This window comes from Oncorhynchus mykiss, chromosome 30, assembly GCF_013265735.2.
Source record: "Oncorhynchus mykiss isolate Arlee chromosome 30, USDA_OmykA_1.1, whole genome shotgun sequence".
NCBI classification, from domain to species: Eukaryota; Metazoa; Chordata; class Actinopteri; order Salmoniformes; family Salmonidae; genus Oncorhynchus; species Oncorhynchus mykiss.
In genome coordinates this window covers 13,781,719-13,802,679 of record NC_050570.1, presented here as the reverse complement: position 1 = coordinate 13,802,679, position 20,961 = coordinate 13,781,719, and the positions used below count along the sequence as shown (strand labels likewise).

General features: G+C 42.0%; 1 protein-coding gene across 1 annotated transcript; it reads left to right on the top strand.

The window, feature by feature from the left end:
• Positions 1-47: 47 nt before the first annotated feature.
• LOC110521373 (E3 ubiquitin-protein ligase RFWD3) lies at positions 48-20,163 on the top strand. Its single transcript, XM_021598878.2, has 13 exons — positions 48-233; positions 2,706-3,008; positions 3,129-3,376; positions 3,473-3,531; positions 3,655-3,864; positions 4,231-4,322; positions 7,885-7,999; positions 8,215-8,440; positions 8,660-8,810; positions 9,042-9,218; positions 14,151-14,365; positions 15,347-15,564; positions 18,848-20,163. The coding sequence occupies exons 2-13, from the start codon at positions 2,716-2,718 to the stop codon at positions 18,989-18,991; spliced, it is 2,148 nt and encodes a 715-aa protein (XP_021454553.1). The 5' UTR covers positions 48-233; positions 2,706-2,715; the 3' UTR covers positions 18,992-20,163.
• Positions 20,164-20,961: the final 798 nt, after the last annotated feature.

Genomic DNA, 20,961 nt, shown 5'->3' with positions numbered 1-20,961 from the left:
TGGCGCCGCACCAGTGGTGGTGTTGAAACATTATGGGGCGGGCCATTGAAGACTGGCGGGGATATTCGAGCCTTCCAAATGACGACGGAGATAGCAACGAAACTAGGAACGGATTATAGTTACATCAAATGTCATGCTTTAAGAGTAATGTAGTTTAACAATTTAGCTTGTCATGGTAACTCACAAAGTTTGACACTGTCAAGGATCGTTTTGGTAAAACGCGAATTTTCAAGGTAGGAAGAGGCGAGCTGCTAATTTACACTGCCCGGCAAGCAGCAGACTGATCTGAGTGGAGCTAGCTAGCATTATAACTAGCTAGCTAGTTTATTAGCAAGGAGGTTATTTCCAAAGGGTAGCCACTAGCTATATATGAAAATTCCGTACTTTTTCATTGATCACATTCGAGACTGTCACGAAATATCCACATCAGTAATGTACCGTAACTAGCTAGCTAATGGTGACGTTTACGGTTTCAAGTAACTACAGTAGTTAGCTACTTAGCAGAGCGGCCTTCGGTTTCCGTCTCAATGTAACGTTACGGTGACTGCTAGTTCCAAAATCCCGCTTTGTGTTTTGCACTTCCTAGCAGCTGGCTAGATAACTAGCTATCATTGTTACCTTGCTAACTGGCTACATATTAACTGTACCAATTGTCACCTAACATTTACCTTACATAGCTACCTAATATATTCTCATTTACATAACTGGTCTTATCACGAGCGTAACGTTAGATTGTCCATCCAATGTAGCTTGTGTTAACCATTTTTAAAGTAACGTTGCGTGGCAATTTAGTTAACTAGTTAGCGTTACAGTGCTTTCAGAAAGTATTCACAGCCCTTGACGTTTTCCAAGTTTGGTTCAAATGGATTTTGTCTTTTTTTTTTTTTACGATCTACACAATTCTCGTGGTAGGAAAAAATATAAAAATATATATACAAATTGAAATAAACACTATATTGATTAGATAAATGTTCAACCCCCTGAGTCAATACACATTGGAATCACCTTTTGCAGCGATTACAGTTGTGATTCTTTCTGGGTCAGTCTCTAAGAACTTTGTACACCTGGATTGTACAATATTTGCCCATTTATTTAAACGATCCTTAAAGCTCTGGTTGTTGATTATTGCTAAAAACAGCAATTTTTAAGTCTTGCCATAGATTTTCAAGCTGACTTAAGTCAAAACTGTCACTAGGCCACTCAGGAACATTCAATGTTTTCTTGGTAAGCAACTCCACTCCAGTGAATATTTGGCCTTGTGTTTTAGGTCCAGCTGAAAGGTGAATTTGTCTCACAGTTTCTGGTGGAATGCAAACTGAACCCAGTTTTCCTCTAGGATTTTTGTATACTTCGCTCTATTCAGTTTCTTTTTATGCCTTTGCCCATGACTAGCTTACCCATAACATGATGCAGCTACCACCATGCTTGAAAATATGAAGAGTGATACTCAGTGATGTTTTTGTGTTGGAATTTCCCAAACATAATGCTTTGTATTTGGTGCAAAAAGTAAAAATTCTTTGCCACATTTTTTTGCATTATTACTTTAGTCCTGTATTGCAAACAGTATGCATGTTTTTGAATATTTGTGTTCTGTACAGGCTCCCTTCTTTTCACTGTCAATTAGGTTACTATTGTGGAGTAATCCTTGTGGCAGGCCGGGTGCATGTCTGCTGACTTCGGTCACCAGCTGTACTGAGTTTCCTCCGACACATTGGTGTGGCTGGCTTCTGGGTGAAGCGAGCAGTGTGTCAATAAGCAGTGTTGCTTGGCAGGGTCGTGTTTCGGAGAACGCATGGCTCTCGACCTTTGCCTCTCCCAAGTCCGTACGGGAGTTGCAGCGATGGGACAAGACTGTAACTACCAATTGGATATCACAAAATTAGGGAGGAAAAAGGGGTAAAACATATATTGTGGAGTAACTACAATGTTGTTGATCCATCCTCTGTTATCTCCCGTCACAGCCATTAAACTGTAACTTTTAAAGTCACCATCGGCCTGACGGTGAAATCACTATCTTTGTAGTGAATGACTGCATTGATACACCATCCAAAGTGTAATTAAGAACTTCACCATGGCCAAAGGGATAGTTAATGTCTGCTTAATTTTTTTTTTACCCATTTACCAATAGGTGCCCTTTGAGAACTATTGCATAATCTCCCTCGTCTTTGTGGTTGAATATGTGTTTGAAATTCACTGTTCGATTGGGGAGCAGAGTGAGTCCATGCAATTTATTATGTGACTTGTTAAGCAAATTTTTACCCCTGAACCTATTTAGGCTTGCCATAACATAAGGGTTGAATACTTAGTGACTTGACATTTCAGCTTTTCAATTTTTATGATTTTGTAAAGGTTTCAAAAAACATATTTCCACTTTTGTGTGTAGATAAGTGACACAATCACAATTAAATACGTTTTGAATTCAGGCTGTAACTCAACAAAATGTGGGAAAAGTCAAGGGGGTGAATATTTTCTGAAAGCATTGTACATAACCTGATTTTTGTTGTCACCCTAGCTATCTGGCTCCAGGCAGCATTGCGTGCCCTACAGGGGTGTATTGTACTCATTACGCAGATTCTGTTACAAATTGTTTATTTGTATTTTTTTGTGCAACAGAAACCGTTTACTCCAAATGGAAAACCTTTTACAACAAAAACAAGTTTCTATTTGATAAATTCAGGATAATAATAACAATATATTTTACGTAGTGCTTTTCAAATGGAGGCGATGGAGGTGGACTTGCAGCTGGGAGTCCCCAGGAGGGAACCAGAACCAGATGCTATGGCAGGCAATGTAGAGCCCCCTATCATCATCCCTGACTCTGGCAGCGAAACTGAGGTTGAGGACGAGGCAGACGCGGCTCCCCTAGACCCACCACGGCTCCCGACCACCTGGGCGTTCAGTCAGAACCGAATCAGAGTGGAGGGTCAAGTTGGGCCCAGGATTAGAATGGAGGGTCATATTGGGCACAGGGTCACTACAGCAGCAGTCCGGAGGCAGCGGAGAGCCAGGTAGTTATGGTTGGACTGGAGTCACTCCCTCTAAACTGTACCGGAGACATTGTATACTTCATTGAGTACCTATTTCACCAACTCATTTATTGTTCCTGTATTGTCTGTGTATGATAAAAGGCCAGGCGTCAGGGCGCTCTACCCCACCCAGACCTCTCCCTCTGCTAGCCGCTTCCTAGATTTCCTGCTGCGAGTCCCTGCAGCCAACCCTGACTCTGGCAATACCACAGAGTCGAGCGAGTCGGAGGATGAGGCAGACCCCACAGGGCCAGTAGACCCTCACAACCCTGACGAACCTGCTGTTCCCTCCAGCCCTGGAATGAACCCTCCTGTGGCAGCCACGCCACTGCAAGGCCTAAATCCTTCAGGTAAACCAACCTCGAGCTCAAGTCTGTTCCATGCATTGCCATTTTAGACTGTCACCTATGAAGAGTTAAATCTAACCATGTCTATCCTGTGGATAGATTCTAATGCAACCACAGAGGCTGCGAGGACAGAGACTGGAAATCAAGTGAATCCTGAGGTAAGACCACATTCATTGCCAGTGATAGGCCTAGAATCTTGGAGGGGAATAATATTTCCATGATTAGCTAGCTAGTGCAGTTTCTGTAGTACCATCGGCATGCTCTCTCGGTCCCCTTTCAAGAGTGTAACAGCCCCAGTGGCCACCAGTGGTGCGGCTCTTCGGTCGTCCCAAGGGGATGAGGGGGAGGGGGAGACCTGCTCTATCTGCTTTGAGCCCTGGACCACGTCAGGGGAGCACCGACTGGCCACCCTGCGCTGCGGACATCTCTTCGGCTACACCTGCATTGGCCGCTGGGTGAAGGGCCAGGGCCAGGGAGCCAAGTGTCCCCAGGTCAGTGTGCATGTCTGTCAGCCTCGGCATGTCTGAGGGCAGAGGAGTGGAGTTGCTCAGGAAGGTCTGTACTCGGTATTTGCAGTCCCTCCTAGGTGACAAAAAGCTCCTTGTTCCACTGTAATGACTGGTACCAAATTGACTCTGTGCTGGAGATGGAATTTCCTCAAGCAGTCAAAAATCATTTGAAACCTAATAAATGCCCTCTGAATTACTTAAATCTGAGAAAATACTGCCACAAACAGCTAAAATACAGTTGCATTGACTTACCATACAGACAATGATGTAATTTATTGATAAGAAAACATTCATTCAGATTATGTTTAGTCCTTATAATGACCTTAACTGCTCTGTGCATGTCTGCAGTGCAACAAGAAGGCCAAGCGCTCTGATATCGTCCTCCTGTATGCACGTAAGCTGAGGGCTTTGGACAACACAGAGCAAGAGAATATGAAGAGGTAAGGTAGCTGAGCTCCTCTTGATTTGACCTTATTCACTGCTGTGTGTAAGGAGCAGTTGAGAGAGTGATGCACACTTTTCCACAATGCATGGGAGAGGTGGGCTGCAAGTGATAGGCCTTAGTTTTCTTCAAGTAGCCAAACAACAAAACTAGACTACTTCATTGGGAAGAGGCCGAATAGCAAATATTTTGCGGTGGTGTTCAAATGTAGGCAAAGTTGTTTTTGTTCTCCTTAAAATGATCATGGTATTGCATTGTAGGCTAAACTGAAGGTTATTTTATTTTGGGGGGGGGGGGGGGGGGGGGTTGTGTTTTTGCATTGAAGTGTTTCTTGTTTTCTTGGCATTTGTCAGCTTTTAAACTAAATACTAAACATCTTTTGATTTGTGAATGTGTTGGCACTAGGAACTCAGGATATTACTGACGTTACTGATGTCATGTTAGTCAGGCCTTTTGATTTATGGATCAAGCCTTAGCAGTCATTCTGATCTCATTGCCAAGGATCAGTGCTTTAGTTTGTTATGTTGCTGTCCAGCGGTGCTGAATTTGAGATGCACCTGACTGTCCATGTTTTCTATGCAATAGCCTTTTGATTTGAACATTTAGGTTATTTGTTTTAATATATATACAGTATCATTCAAAGGTTTTGACACCTACTCATTCCAGGGTTTTGCTTTATTTTTATTATTTTCAACATTGTAGAATAATAGGGAAGACACAGTATGAAATAACACATATGGAATCATATAGTAAACAAAAAAGTGTTAAACTAATCCAAATATATTTGTGATTCTTCAAAGAAGCCACCCTTTGCCTTGATGACAGCTTTGCACATGCTTGGCATTCTCTCAACCAGCTTCATGAGGTAGTCACCTGGAATGCATTTTAATTAACAGGTGTGCCATGTTAAAATGACATTTGTAGAATTTCTTAACTTCTTAATGCGTTTCAGCTAATCAGTTGTGACAAGGTAGGGGTGCTATACAGAAGATAATCTGGGCTTGGTATTTTACCAAATAGGGCTATGTCAAGAACAGCTCAAATAAGCAAAGGGAAACAACAGTCCATCATTACTTTTAAGACATGAAGGTCAGTCAATCTGGAAAATTTCAACAACGTTGAAAGTTTCTTCAAGTGCTATGAGGAAACTGGCTCTCACGAGGACCACCACAGGAAAGGAAGACCCAGAGTAATCTCTGCTGCAGAGGATACGTTCATTAGTTACCGGCCTATGAAACTGCAGCCCAAATAAATGCATCACAGAGTTCAAGCAACAGACACATCTGAACATCAACTGTTCAGAGGAGACTGTGAATCAGGCCTTCATGGTCAAATTGCTGCAAAGAAACCACTTCTAAAGGACACCAATAAGAAGAGACTTGCTTGGGCCAAGAAACACGAGCAATGGACATTAGACCGGTGGAAATCTGTCCTTTGGTCTGATGAGTCCAAATTTGAGATTCTTGGTTCCAACCACCGTGTCTTTGTGAGACACACAGTAGGTGAACGTTTGATCTCCGCATGTGTGGCTCCCACCGTGCTTTGCTGGTGACACTGTCTGTGATTTTATTTAGAATTCAAGGCACGCTTAACCAGCATAGCTACCACAGCATTCTGCAGCGATACTCCATCCCATCTGGTTTGCGCTTAGTCCCACTATCATTTTTTCCCCCAACCGGTCAATGACCCAACACACCTCCAGGCTATTTGACCAAGAAGGAGAGTGATGGAGTCTTTCAAGACTATTGGAAAAGCATTACAGGTGAAGCTGGTTGAGAGAATGCGAAGTGTGCAAAGCTGTCATCAAAGCAAAGGGTGGCTAATTTGAAGAATCACAAATATAAAGTGTATTTTGATTTGTTTAACACTTTTTTTGGGGGGGTTACTACGTGATTCCATGTGTTATTTCATAGTTTTGATGTCTTCGTTGTTATTCTACAATGTAGGAAATAGTACAAATAAAGAAAAACCCTGTAATGAGTAGATGTAAACGTTTGACTGGTACTGTATGTTGCAGCACTTTTGTTTCAGTAATAAATATGTTGAAATGGAACCAAATTGTCGTCACTACACAGCTATTTTCTGCAGAAATGTTTGACCGGGTTCAAATCCATGCTCTGGCCGGGCCACTCAAGGACATTCAGAGACTTGTCCTGAAGCCACTCCTGCGTTGTCTTGGCTGTGTGCTTAGGGTTGTTGAACCTTCACCCCAGTCTGGGGTCCAGAGTGCTCTGGAGCAGGTTTTAATCAAGGATCTCTCTCTACTTTTCTCCGTTCATCTTTCCCTTGATCCTGTCTCCCAGTCCCTGCTGCTGAAAAACATCCCCACAGCATGATGCTGCCACCACCATGCTTCACTTTAGGGATGGTGCCCGGTTTCCTCTAGATGTGATGCTTGGCATTCAGGCCAAAGAGTTCAATCTTTGTTTCATCAGACCAGATAATCTTGTTTCTTGTGGTCTGAGTCTTTAGGTGCATTTTGGCAAACTCCAAGCGGGCTGTCGTGCTTTTTACTGAGGGGTAACTTCTGTCTGGCAACTCTACCATAAAGGCCTGAATGTGGTGGAGTGCTGCAGAGATAGTTGTCCTTCTGGAAGGTTCTCCCCCTCTGGAGCTCTTTCAGTGACCATCGGGTACTTGGTCACCTCCATGACAAAGGCCCTTCTCCACCGATTGCACAGTTTGGCCGGGCGGACAGCTCTGGGAAGAGTCTCGGTGGTTCCAAACTTCTTCCATTTAAGAATGATGGAGGCCACTGTGTTCTTCGGGACCTTCAATGCTGCAGACATTTTTTGGTGCTGTTCCCCGGATCTGTGCCTGGACACAATCCTGTCTCCGCGCTCTACGGACAATTCCTTCGACCTCATGGCTTGGTATTTGCTCTGACATGCACTGTCAACTGTGGGATCTTAGACAGGTGTGACTTTCCAAATCATGTCCAATCAATTGAATTTTGCACAGATGGACTCCAAGTTGTAGAAACATCTCAAGGATGATCAATGGAAACATGATGCACCTGAGCTCAATTTCGAGTCTCATAGCAAAGGTTCTAAATTCTTATGTAAAGGTACTTTAAGTATTTTTGCTTTATGGGGTATTGTGTGTAGATTGATGAGGAAAACAAATAATTCAATACATTTTAGATTAAGGTTGTAACGTAACAAAATGTGGGAAAAGTTAAGGGGTGTGAATACTTCCCAAATGCATTGTGGGTCTAATGTGATAGTTTGCCTATAATCAGCCTGAGTAGGCCTGTAACTCCATTCCTTTTTTTATTCAGAGCTTAGAGAATTAATCAAGTTGCAAATGAGCTATTGTCAGCCTGGTTAATGCGATGCATGTCTGTTGAATTGGGAGAAATCCACCCGCACTCAGCCCCGCCTCACCATCTCAACTAGCCGCTACTGCGTTGTGACCTTGGCGTACTACATACTTTTTACTATACGACGATGAGTATACCACGATGAGTGCATATTATGCAGTTTAAGGATGTAGTACACTGGTATGGGTATTCGGACACAGCCAGTGAGTCTGAATGTGTTGCTTTGTTATATGTGCAGGTCATTGGAGCAGGAGCAGTCAATGCGTAGGAATGCTGAACTAGAGTCAGCCCAGTGCCGGCTACAACTGCAGGTGATGACAGATGAATGTGGGAAACTACGCAAGCAGATACAGGTACTTTGTTCCTTTTGATGTTGTCATTGATTTATCTGTAATTCCCCCTCCCCCTTTCTCTCCCCCATCCGTTTATCAGGTAGATTAGAACAACATGCTGTAATCATTTTATATGAATCATATCTTGATTTTTCAAGGTTTTGTTGATCACATCTGGTATGCTTGAACACAGACTTCCATTGAACAGTTGGATCACTCTCTACCTTCTCTCCCAGGAGTTGAAGACGCTGATGGCTCAGCCTGGCTGTAGGCCCTCTAAGAACTCAGGGGCGCCTCTCTCTGGGCTCTCACAGAGACAGGACAGCACCCAGGGGGGCCACTACGTCTTCTCCAAGGCCGTGCTATTGTCCCAGGCGGGGGGCTGCAGGGTGCTGTCCTACTGTGAACCCCTCAGCTGCCTGCTGGCCTCCCATCCCTCCCCACACACCACACTGGTGCCCGGTAAGACCTTTGATCAGCTTTGATATGCTTTCAGTACAGAATAACTGTGTGAATTTTTGCATAGATTTGAAAATATCGAGGGCATATTTTCAACTGTCTGAAATATTTGCTACCTCCCAAGAAGCATTTCTGAGTTTTGTAAGACATTTCTTGGAATCATTTCTCTCCTTCCCTCACGCTCTCGGTCTCTCTCTTCCTCTCTCTGTGTCTCCCTGCCAGGCTATGGTGTGAAGAAGGTGAGTACGGTGAATCTGAAGGCATGCCAGTATGTTCCCATCCATGTTAAACAGATCAGAGGCCTGACATTCAACAGACAAGCTGACAGCCTCCTGCTCTCTGCTGCCCTGGACAACACCATCAAACTCACCAGGTAACCACAAGAGACAGATAGTCAGTCAGTGTCCAAGCAGAGAGATTTATCAGGACAGTTTATTTCAGAATGGTGTTGACTTAATAGCCCCAGGCTCTGATGGAGAAGAACATTGCACTTGTTAAGGTAGAACATTCTTTGATTGCAAAAATCAATCAGACCTAGATTGAAAACAAAACGCTGATGGTTTAAAGGACAGTATTTATTTATTTATTCATTTCTCACCTGCAGTCTAATGACCAACACAGTGGTGCAGACGTACAACACGGGTAAGCCAGTGTGGAGCTGTTGCTGGTGCCTGGACAACAACAACTACGTGTACGCTGGTCTCAGTAACGGCTCTGTGCTGGTGTATGATACCAGAGACACCAGCACACATGTCCAGGAGCTGCAGCCACTACGCTCTAGGTAAGTCTGATACCCAGACCAGGGGTCATAGGTCAGCTAGTCTATTCTCAACCACAGTTTGTCCCACTACACCTACAGTTGAAGTCGGAAGATTACATACACTTAGGTTGGAGACATTAAAACTCGTTTTTTAACCACTCGCAAATTTCTTGTTAACAATCTAAAGTTTTGGCAAGTCAGTTAGGACATCTACTTTGTGCATGATGCAAGTAATTTTTCCAACAATTGTTTACAGACAGATTATTTCACTTATAATTCACTGTATCACAATTTCTTTGGGTCAGAAGTTTACATACACTAAGTTGACTGTGACTTTAAACAGCTTGAAAATCTTTAGGAGCAATTTCCAAACGCCTGAAGGTACCACGTTCATCTGTACAAACAATAGTACACAAGTATAAACACCATGGGACCACGCAGCCGCCATACCGCTTTTCAAGGAGACGCGTTTTGTCTCCTAGAGATGAATATACTTTGGTAATAAAAGTGCAAATCAATCCCAGAACAGCAGCAAAGGACCTTGTGAAGATGCTGGAGGAAACGGGTACAAAAGTATCTATATCCACATTAAAACGAGTCCTATATCGACACAACCTGAAAGGCCGCTCAGCAAGGAAGAAGCCACTGCTCCAAAACCGCCATAAAAAAGCCAGACTACGGTATGCAATTGCACATGGAGACAAAGATCGTAATTTTTGGAGAAATGTCCTCTGGTTTGATGAAAAAAAAATAGAACTGTTTGGCCATAATGACCATCATTATGTTTGGAGGAAAAAGGGGGATGCTTGCAAGCCGAAAAACACCATCCTGACCGTGATGCAGGGGGGTGGCAGCATCATGTTGTGGGGGTGCTTTGCTGCAGGAGGGACTGGTGCACTTCAGAAAATAGATAGCATTATGTGGATATATTGAAGCATCATCTCAAAACATCAGTCAGGAAGTTAAAGCTTGGTGGCCAATGGATCTTCCAAATGGACAATGACTCCAAGCACACTTCCAAAGTTGTGGCAAAATGGCTTAAGGACAACAAAGTCAAGGTATTGGAGTGGCCATCACAAAGCCCTGACCTCAATCCTATAGAAAATTTGTGGGCTGAACTGAAAAGGCGTGTGCGAGCAAGGAGGCCTACAAACCTGACTCAGTTACACCAGCTCTGTCAGGAGGAATGGGCCTAAATTCACCCAACTTGTGGAAGGCTACCTGAAACGTTTGACCCAAGTTAAACAATTTAAAGGCAATGCTACCAAATACTTAATGAGTGTATGTAAACTTCTGACCCACTGGGAATGTGATGAAAGAAATAAAAGCTGAAATAAATCATACTCTCTACTATTATTCTGACATTTCACTTTCTTAAAATCAAGTGGTGATCCTAACTGACCTAAGACTGGGATTTTTTACTAGGATTAAATGTCAGGAATTGTGGAAAACTGAGTTTAAATGTATTTGGCTAAGGTGTATGTAAACTTCCGACTTCAACTGTATCTATATTAGGGGTCAACCGATGAATTTTCAACGCCGATACCGATTATTGGAGGACCAAAAACAGCCGATACCGATTTAATCGGACGATTAAAAAATATATATATATAATAAAAAAATAATAAATTAATAATAATAATAATAATAATAATAATAATAATAATAATAATAATAATAATAAAAAAATATAAAAAAATATATATATTTGTAATAATGACAATTACAACTATACTGAATGAACACTTATTTTAACTTAATATAATACATCAATAAAATATATTAAGCCTCAAAAAATTATGAAACATGTTCAATTTAGTTTAAATAATGCAAAAACAAAGTGTTGGAAAGAAAGTAAAAGTGCAATACGTGCCATGTAAAAAAGCTAACGTTTAAGTTTCTTGCTCAGAACATGAGAACATATGAAAGCTGGTGGTTCCTTTTTAACATGAGTCTTCAATATTCCCAGGTAAGAAGTTTTAGGTTGTAGTTATAGGAATTATAGGACTATTTCTCTCTATACGATTTGTATTTCATATACCTTTGACTTTTTGCTGTTCTTATAGGCACTTTAGTATTGCCAGTGTAACAGTATAGCTTCCGTCCCTCTCCTCGCCCCTACCTGGGCTCGAACCAGGAACACATCGACAACAGCCACCCTCGAAGCAGCGTTACCCATCGCTCCAAAAAATCCACGTGGGAACAACTACTCCGTCTCAGAGCGAGTGACATTTGAAACACTATTAGCGCGCACCCCGCTAACTAATGAATGCTTACGAGCCTGCTGGTGCCTACCATCGCTCAGTCAGACTGCACTATCAAATCATAGATTTAATTATAACATAACACACAGAAATACGAGCTGTATGTCATTAATATGGTTGAATCCGGAAACTATCATCTTGAAAACAAGATGTTTATTCTTTCAGTGAAATACGGAACCTTTCCGTATTTTATCTAATGGGTGGCATCCATAAGTCTCAACATTCCTGTTACATTGCACAACCTTCAATGTTATGTCATAATTAGGTAAAATTCTGGCAAATTAGGCAGCCCAAACTGTTGCATATACACCGACTCTGCGTGCAATGAATGCAAGAGAAGTGACACAATTTCACCTGGTTAATATTGCCTGCTAACTTGGATTTATTTTAGCTAAATATGCAGGTTTAAAAATATATACTTCTGTGTATTGATTTTAAGGAAGGCATTGATGTTTATGGTTAGGTACACGTTGGAGCAACGACAGTCCTTTTTTGCGAATGCGCACCGCATTGATTATATGCAACGCAGGACACGCTAGATAAACTAGTAATATCAACCATGTGTAGTAAACTAGTGATTATGATTGATTGATTGTTTTTTATAAGATAAGTTTAAATCTGTCGTTCTGACCCTGAACAAGGCAGTTAGCCTAAGAACTGTGGGTTGTCATTGAAAATAAGAATGTGTTCTTAACGGACTTACCTAGTTAAATACAGATTAAATAAAGGTGTAAAAAAATCGTCTTCCAAAAATAACGATTTCCGATTGTTGTGACAACTTGAAATCGGCCCTAATTAATCAGTCGACCTGTAATCTATATATCCTACAGTGCCTTCAAAAAGTGTTCTTCCCTTGGACTTTTTCACATTGTGTTGTGGTACTGCCTGTATTTAAAATGGATTACATTTAGATTTTGCCACTAGCCTACATGCAACACCCCATAATGTGAAAGTGGAATTATGTTTTTGAATTTTTTTTACAAATGAATGAAAAGTTGAAATGTCTTGAGTCCTAAGTATTCAACCCCTATTTTTATTGCAAGACTAAATATGTTCAGGAGTAAAAATTTGCTTCACAAGTTGCGTGGACTCAATAATAGTGTTTGATTGACTACCTCGTCTCTGCACCCTACACATTCAAAAGACTGGAGGTTTTCCAATGCCTCGTAAAGAAGGGAACCTCTTGGTAGATGGGTTAAAAGGAATAGCAGACATCGATTATCCCTATGAGCATGGTGAAGTTATTAATGACACTTTGGGTGGTGTATCAATACACCAAGTCAATACAAAGATACAGGTATCCTTCCTGACTGTTGCCAGGGAGGAAGGAAACTGCCTAGCAATTTCACCATGAGGCCAATGGTGACTTTAAAACCATTAGAGTTTAATGGCTGTGATAGGAGAAAAGGAGGATGGATCAACAACATGGTAGTTACTCCACAACACTAACCTAATTGAGAGTGAAAAGGAAGAAGCCTGTACAGAATAACATTTTTTCAAAATATTAATTATGTTTGCAACAAGGCGCTCAAGTAATTCTGTAATTGTTATTTTTGGGGCAAATCCAATACATTACCGAGTACCACTCTCCATATTTTCAAGCATGTTGGTGGCTGCATCATGTTATGGGTATGTTTGAAATCGTTAAAGACTGGGGAGTTTTTCAGGATAAAAAAGAAACGTAATGGAGTTAAGCACAGGCAAAGTCCTACAGGAAAACCTGGATGTCTGCTTTCTACCAGAATTTATATTTCAGCAGGACAATAACCTACAACACAAGGGCCAAATACACGCACTGGAGTTGCTTATCAAAAAGACAGTGAATGTTCCTGAGTGGTCGAGTTAGTTGATTTTAAAATCTGTCAAGACTTGAAAATGGTTGTCGAGGAATGATCAACAATCCAGGTGTGCAAAGCTCCAAGAGACTTACTCAGAAAGACTCACAGCTGTAATCGCTGCCAAAGGTGCTTCTACAGTGTTGACCCACCGGGTGTGAATACTTATGTAAATGAGATTTCTGGATTTCATTTTCAATACATTTGAGAGAATCTAAAAACATGTTTTCACTTTGTCATTATGGGGTATTTTATTTTATTTTATTTCACCTTTATTTAACCAGGTAGGCTAGTTGAGAACAAGTTCTCATTTACAATTGCGACCTGGCCAAGATAAAGCAAAGCAGTTCGACACATACAACGACACAGAGTTACACATGGAGTAGAACAAACATACAGTCAATAATACAGTATAAACAAGTCTATATACGATGTGAGCAAATGAGGTGAGATAAGGGAGGTAAAGGCAAAAAGGCCATGGTGGCAAAGTAAATACAATATAGCAAGTAAAACACTGGAATGGTAGATTTGCAATGTAGATGGGTGAGGGAAAAATATTTTAAATCCATTTTGAATTTAGGCTGCAACACAACAGAATGTGGAATAAGTCCGTGGGTAAGAGTACTTTCTGAAGTCATTGTAGCTAGGGCCCAGAGGTTTTCCTCAGGACCACAGGATCTGACCAGAAAAAGTTAGATTGGTATTTTATTTTCAGCAGTTGGGTTTTGCTACTCATTCTCAAAGATGGTTAAATGTTATGTACATGGTGTGTGATGTTTTTCACATGGTGTAACACATATACAGTGTGTGATTTAAAAACACAAGGCCAAACAATGACCTCTGGCTCCTCCCAGGTGTCCCGTGGCCTCACTGTCCTACGTGCCTCGCGCCTCCTCCAGCTCGTTCCCGTGCGGCGGCCTCATCGCAGGTTCTCTGGAGGGGGGCTGCTTCTGGGAGCAGGTGGACGGCACCACTTACAGACCCCACATTTTGCCCCTGGAGACAGGAGGCTGCACAGACATCCAGGTGGAGCCAGAGAGCAGACACTGTCTGGTCACCTACAGACCAGGTGAGAGACAATGAAGCACTGTCTGTAGCTCCTTTTCTTTACTAAAGTGTGTCATCATAATGTTTTACTGTTGGCAACCGGTTGTGTTCAGCTCTTCTCTACTTAGAGCTAATCGAACACGAAGTGCTAGCAGAGTGTGTGTGTGTGAGATTTTTTTTGTTGGTTATAAAAGGTTGTGTGTGATTACGTAGTGTACAACTTTTGCAGTTTAATTCCCATGTTCCAAATAGGAAATACTATTTTTCATTGCATTTTCAAAAATGTTTGCGTTATATAGCGAATGTGCCCACTCTGGTCTTGGCACATGTGCTCTAGCCAACAGCGTGCGGATACAGTGCGAGTATAGCCTACTACATGATGAGATTATTATAGACAAAAGAGCAAGATTATTTTTATTTGTCAAATGGCAGCCATCATCATGTCACCAGAATAAGACCCTCGATATTTATTGGGAAGCAGCATCAAGCTCATCACCGTGCACTTTCACCACCCTGTTATGCTCATCGTAACTTATATTATCTGTAACCTAAAATTGCATGGTTTCCTGAGTTGTAGTGGGAGGACCACACACCATATCATCGCGTTACTCCAAGTTTACTCTATGATGGTTATTATATCAATATGTCGCTTAAGTGTTTTCACAGCCATTTCTCACACAATTAATTTTACCGACACAAAAAGATCCCACCATGTCGAATGAACAAATTATATGTTGGCATTTATAAAAAATAAAATATTTTGTCTGATTACAATTCTGCTTGATACTGCTGCCAGAGTCTTTGTTGGATACAGGAAATCTGCCCACTCTCATAGTAGTCCTGGCTTCTGTCCACTGGCTGCAGGATTGATTCTAATATCTCTAAGCTCGGCATGAACTAAAGCTTGAATTCCCCAGTAGCTCTCTAGGACCGGGGTCGGTGTTGACCACTAGCAGCAGTATTTTGACTGACAGTCTCTGTGTTTGACCCCATGTGACCCCAGGGCGCTCCAACCCGTCTCTGCGTTGTGTTCTGATGGAGCTGAACAGGACTCTACAGCAGGATGCGGCCCAGGAGCCCTTGTGTTCCTGCTACCCTGTCCAGACCTTCAGCGCCGGCTCCTCATGCAAAGTGCTCACCAAGAACGCTGTGTTCAGAAGCCCAGCCGGGGAGGGCTCCACTTTGGTCTGTGCCGGGGACGAGTCCACTAACTCCACCATGGTGAGTCGTGTGTGTGTATTCACACACGTATACAATGGTGAGCATTGACTGGCAATGATTTAAATTCTGTTTATCACTTGTGTACAGAATCGTGGGCATTGGCAATAATAATTGTTTTGTGAACATCTGTATGCAGCACTGAAAACAGGGTCAAGGAAATCATGGTCCACTATGGAGACAGGGAGCACATTGTGTCAGTCATTACAGATAGAGACCTAAACTTTCACCCACTGCTGCGATTAGGGAAGAATCAATGGTTCAACTGTTTTGTAGTTGAAAGAACTCAATAATACTGAGAGGCATATGACTCTGATTTGAGGCAGTTTGGAGATAAAAAAAAAAATGAAACGGCATCAAATCAAATTTAATTTGTCACATACACATGGTTAGCAGATGTTAATGCGAGTATAGCGAAATGCTTGTGCTTCTAGTTCCGACAGTGCAGTAATAACCAACGAGTAACCTAACAATTCCACAACTACTACCTTATATACACACAAGTGTAAAGGGATAAAGAATATGTACATAAAGATATATGAAGGAGTGATGGTACAGAACGGCATAGGCAAGATGCAGTAGATGGTATAGAGTACGGTATATACATATGAGATGAGTAATGTAGGGTATGTAAACATTATATTAAGTGGCATTGTTTAAAGTGGCTAGTGATACATTTTTACATCAATTTCCATCAATTCACTAATTAAAGTGGCTGGAGTTGAGTCAGTGTGTTGGCAGCAGCCACTCAATGTTAGTGATGGCTGTTTAACAGTCTGATGGCCTTGAGATAGAAGCTGTTTTTCAGTCTCTTGGTCCCTGCTTTGATGCACCTGTACTGACCTCGCCTTCTGGATGATAGCGGGGTGAACAGGCAGTGGCTCGGATGGTTGTTGTCCTTGATGATCTTTATGGCCTTCCTGTGACATTGGGTGGTGTAGGTGTCCTGGAGGGCAGGTAGTTTGCCCCCGGTGATGCGTTGTGCAGACCTCACTACCCTCTGGAGAGCCTCACGGTTGTGGGCGGAGCAGTTGCCGTACCAGATGGTGATACAGCCCGACAGGATGCTCTCGATTGTGCATCTGTAGAAGTTTGTGAGTGCTTTTGGTAACAAGCCAAATTTCTTCAGCCTCCTGAGGTTGAAGAGGCGCTACTGCGCCTTCTTCACAACACCGTCTGTGTGGGTGGACCAATTCAGTTTGTCCGTGATGTGTACGCCGAGGAACTTAACTTTCCACCTTCTCCACCGCTGTACCGTCGATGTGGATAGGGGGGGTGCTCCCTCTGCTGTTTCCTGAAGTCCACAATCATCTCATTTGTTTTGTTGACGTTGAGTGTGAGGTTATTTTCCTGACACCACACTCCGAGGGCCCTCACCTCCTCCCTGTAGGCCGTCTCGTCGTTGTTGGTAATCAAGCCTACCACTGTAGTGTTGTCCACAAACTTGATGATTGAGTTGGAGGCGTGCATGGCCACGCAGTCGTGGGTGAACAGGGAGTACAGGAGAGGGCTCCGAACACACCCTTGTGGGGCCCCAGTGTTGGGGATCAGCGGGGTGGCGGTGTCATTACCTACCCTCGCCACCTGGGGGCGGCCCATCTGGACGTCCAGTACCCAGTTGCACAGGGCGGGGTCGACACCCAGGGTCTCGAGCTTGATGACGAGTTTGGAGGGTAATATGGTGTTAAATGCTGAGCTGTAGTCAATGAACAGCATTCTCACATGGGTATTCCTCTTGTCCAGATGGGTTAGGGCCGTGTGCAGTGTGGTTGCGATTGTGTCGTCTGTGAACCTATTGGGGCAAATTGGAGTGGGTCTAGGGTGTCAGGTAGGGTGGAGGTGATATGGTCCTTGACTAGTCTCTCAAAGCACTTCATGATGACGGAAGTGAGTGCAACGGGGCGGTAGTCGTTTAGCTCAGTTACCTTAGCTCTCTTGGGAACAGGAACAATGGTGGCCCTCTTGAAGCATGTGGGAACAGCAGACTGGGATAAGGAGAGATTGAATATGTCCGAAAACACACCAGCCAGCTGGTCTGGGCATGCTCTGGGGATGCCGTCTGCGAGAGTTAACTTCTTATGGCTGCAATCCCGTTAACGGGAGCGATATGACAACAGCCAGTCAAAGTGTAGGGCACCATTTTCAAAACATAAATCTCATAAAACATTCCTCAAACATACATGAATGTCATATCATTGTAAAGCTATTCTTGTTGTTAATCCCACCAGTGTCCGATCTCAAATATGCTTTACAGCAAAAGCACCACAAACGATTATGTTAGGTCACAACATACAGCCACAGAAAAACACAGCCATATTTTTTACCCCAGCCAAAGAGAGGAGTTTCAAAAAGCAGAAGAGATAAAACGAACACTAACCTTTAATGATCTTCATCAGATGACGCTAATAGGACTTCATGTTACACAATACATGTATGTTTTGTTTGATAAGGTTCATATTTATCAAAATATGAGTTTAAATTGGCGCGTTACATTCACTAGTTCCAAAAACATCCAGTGATTTTGCATAGCCACATCATTCAACAGATATACTCATCATAAATGTAGATGATAATACAAGTTATACACATGGAATTATAGATATACCTCTCCTTAATGCAACCGCTGTGTCTGATTTCAAAAAAACTTTACGGAATAAGCCAGCCATGCAATAATCTGAGATGGCGCTCAGAAACATTTGTCACAATAGCCGCCATGTTGACGTCAACATAAACAATAAATGACATAATAAATATTCCCTTACCTTTGATCTACATCAGAAAGCACTCCAGGAATCCCAAGTCCACAATAAATGTTTATTTTGTTCGAAAATGTCCTCTATGTCCAAATACCTTCTTTTGTTAGCGCGTTTGGTATACATATCCAAACGCTCATTCTGGTCAGTGTTACATCGGACAGAAACTTCAAAAGGTTATATTACAGGTCGATGAAACATTTCAAACTATGTATATATACGGCTGTGATTATAATCGAAGAGAATTCCCTTGGTAGATAATGCGGTCGACATTTGATTGTGAAGGACTTGAGTTCCTGTATGTTGTTATGATCACACCACATCTCGTTAATCATAAGGCATACGCCCCCGCCCCTCTTCTTACCAGAAAGATGCTTGTGTCTGTCGGCACGAAGCGTGAAGAAACCAGCTGGCTGCACCGACTCCGTTAGCGTCTCTCGAGTGAGCCATGTTTCCGTGAAGCAAAGAACGGGAGTCTCTGATCAAGAGCTTCACATTGATCTATTGATTCTAATCATGTAATTTTGTTCCAGGTGTGGGATGCAGGGAGTGGATCCCTGATTCAGAAGTTGCCTGCTGACCTCCCAGTGTTGGACATCTGCCCGTTTGAGGTGAATCAGGGCAGTTACCTGGCCTCGCTCACTGAGAAGATGCTCAAAATCTACAAGTGGGAATAAGGAGAGATTATGGAAAACACACACCACCAGCATAGAGCATGTATGAGTAGCGCAGCTGCTGCACTGTATAAATGGCATCCATTTAAAACAGCTTTTAATTAGACTACAGAGAAGCCTTTGTTGGGTTTGCTTTGCAGTGGAGGGACTGGAGAGATATCACACTGCTGCACTGTTATCAACAAACTGATAGCTGGAGTGCCGGTACAGCTACACCACTGTCCTAAATGTTTACATTTGAGGATAACTGAAAACGTCCCATCAAAATGAACAAAAATGACACAACAGATATAGTACAGCAAGACTAGGGTTTCCTACCCACTCATCACTACCCAGCGTTTTGCTCTGTAGCTTTTCCTCTGGATGTGAATATGAATCTGTTTTTGTCAGCCATGCTGCTGATGTTTGTTTTAATTTCGCAATGTTGTGTTTCTTCACTGGGCCATGTTCAGTTGCCAAACGTTCTTGAACGTTGCAGATAGAAATTCCATGAATAGAACCGATGTGAGTCCTTACTGTACATATCAGAGGCATGTTTGAGCTACATTGCCATGTTTGAGCTATTTCTATCTGAATGTTCCAAAATGTTAAATCCTGCTGAATGTGCTCCTGGTCTTAGGCTGCGTTCACACAGGCAGCCCAATTGTGGGGCACATTCAACAGGATTGAACGTTTTGGAACGTTTAGATAGGAAAGCTATGTAGATAAAACATGTCTCTCTGATATGTAGAATAAGGAATGCAATCGGCTCTTCATTACATTTTCTATCTGCAACGTTCAAGAACGTTTGGCAACTGAACATGGTCCTAATCTTTGTTCCACTAATTCCATGGTCAAAAGTCCAATCACATCAGATCTTTTCATATCTTTTTCATAGCTGATCTGGTTGGTCAAAAGACACATTTAGTGAAGAAAATATCAGAAATGGGCTGCCTGTCTAAACGCAACCTTTGAGATGGATCCATGGATGAAAATCAGGACATCTATAGCTAACAAGTTACATTTCCTGTATTCTGATTCGAGCCTGATCAGCAGGCTTTTTCAAAAATCTTAAAAATATACTAAAAATGATTTGCTTATTTTAGATCCAGAGGAAATTATATATACATGTATGTTTTATACCAAATGTTTACAATTTCAAATGTAATAAAATATAAATCATTGGTTATTGTTCATCCTGATGTTGGTTGGGGTGATATCCAGATTGTCTTAACTTTATACTGACCTTGTGCCATTCCAGGATAGTTTGTAATACTGACACTGAACACAAGGGGCGCTATTTTCAAACCCCACTGATGCGCTGTAATCCAAAGGTTAGCAATGCTAACAAGTACACGTAAAATACCATAGAAAATGCTAACAACCGTATTGTGAACATTTTGTACAGTTTCTGACCTAAACTATACAAGTAACTAAAAATGCTACACACAAAACAGACTGACTTAATAGTTATAAGATATTTAGTTGTGAGTTCCAAATGTAAGTACATCACCATACATCATCATGCTGCACAACAGTGAGTGAGTGACACTCAAGGCTCTGGTCTCGTCATTGTGTGCTTGTGGGTACTGCCTGTAAGCTTCATAATAATGTGACTGGTGAGATGAAGAATGCAATGTTCTTTATCTCCTAACATTGCACAAGTTGACTGCAGGTATGTACTTAAAAATATTCCCATTTATACATTTTTTTAACTGTTTTGATGGTATTAAAAAACCCTCGTGGCTTTTTCCAAATACCCTCTTGTACTGTGTGTATACAGTGTACTGCCCAATCCTATCCTGGTGGGTGATTCATACTGCAGATTGCTAACTGCAAACGGTTAGCTAGCTCGCTATTTTCATAAATCACGTTTTTTTTTAATAATAAATATTGTCTTCAACAATGAGCATGGTCTATAGTGCTCTTTTAAAGATCAGTAATCAATGATTTTGTATTTTCGTAGATTAAATATCAGTATCATGGGTTATGTC

Excerpts from the sequence above, each read along its gene's own strand:
- LOC110521373 (XM_021598878.2), top strand. The coding sequence starts at position 2,716 with ATGGAGGCGATGGAGGTGGACTTGCAGCTGGGAGTCCCCAGGAGGGAA. Across the intron at positions 3,865-4,230 it reads AGGGAGCCAAGTGTCCCCAG|TGCAACAAGAAGGCCAAGCG; the intron begins GTCAGTGTGCAT and ends GCATGTCTGCAG. Across the intron at positions 9,219-14,150 it reads CTGCAGCCACTACGCTCTAG|GTGTCCCGTGGCCTCACTGT; the intron begins GTAAGTCTGATA and ends GGCTCCTCCCAG.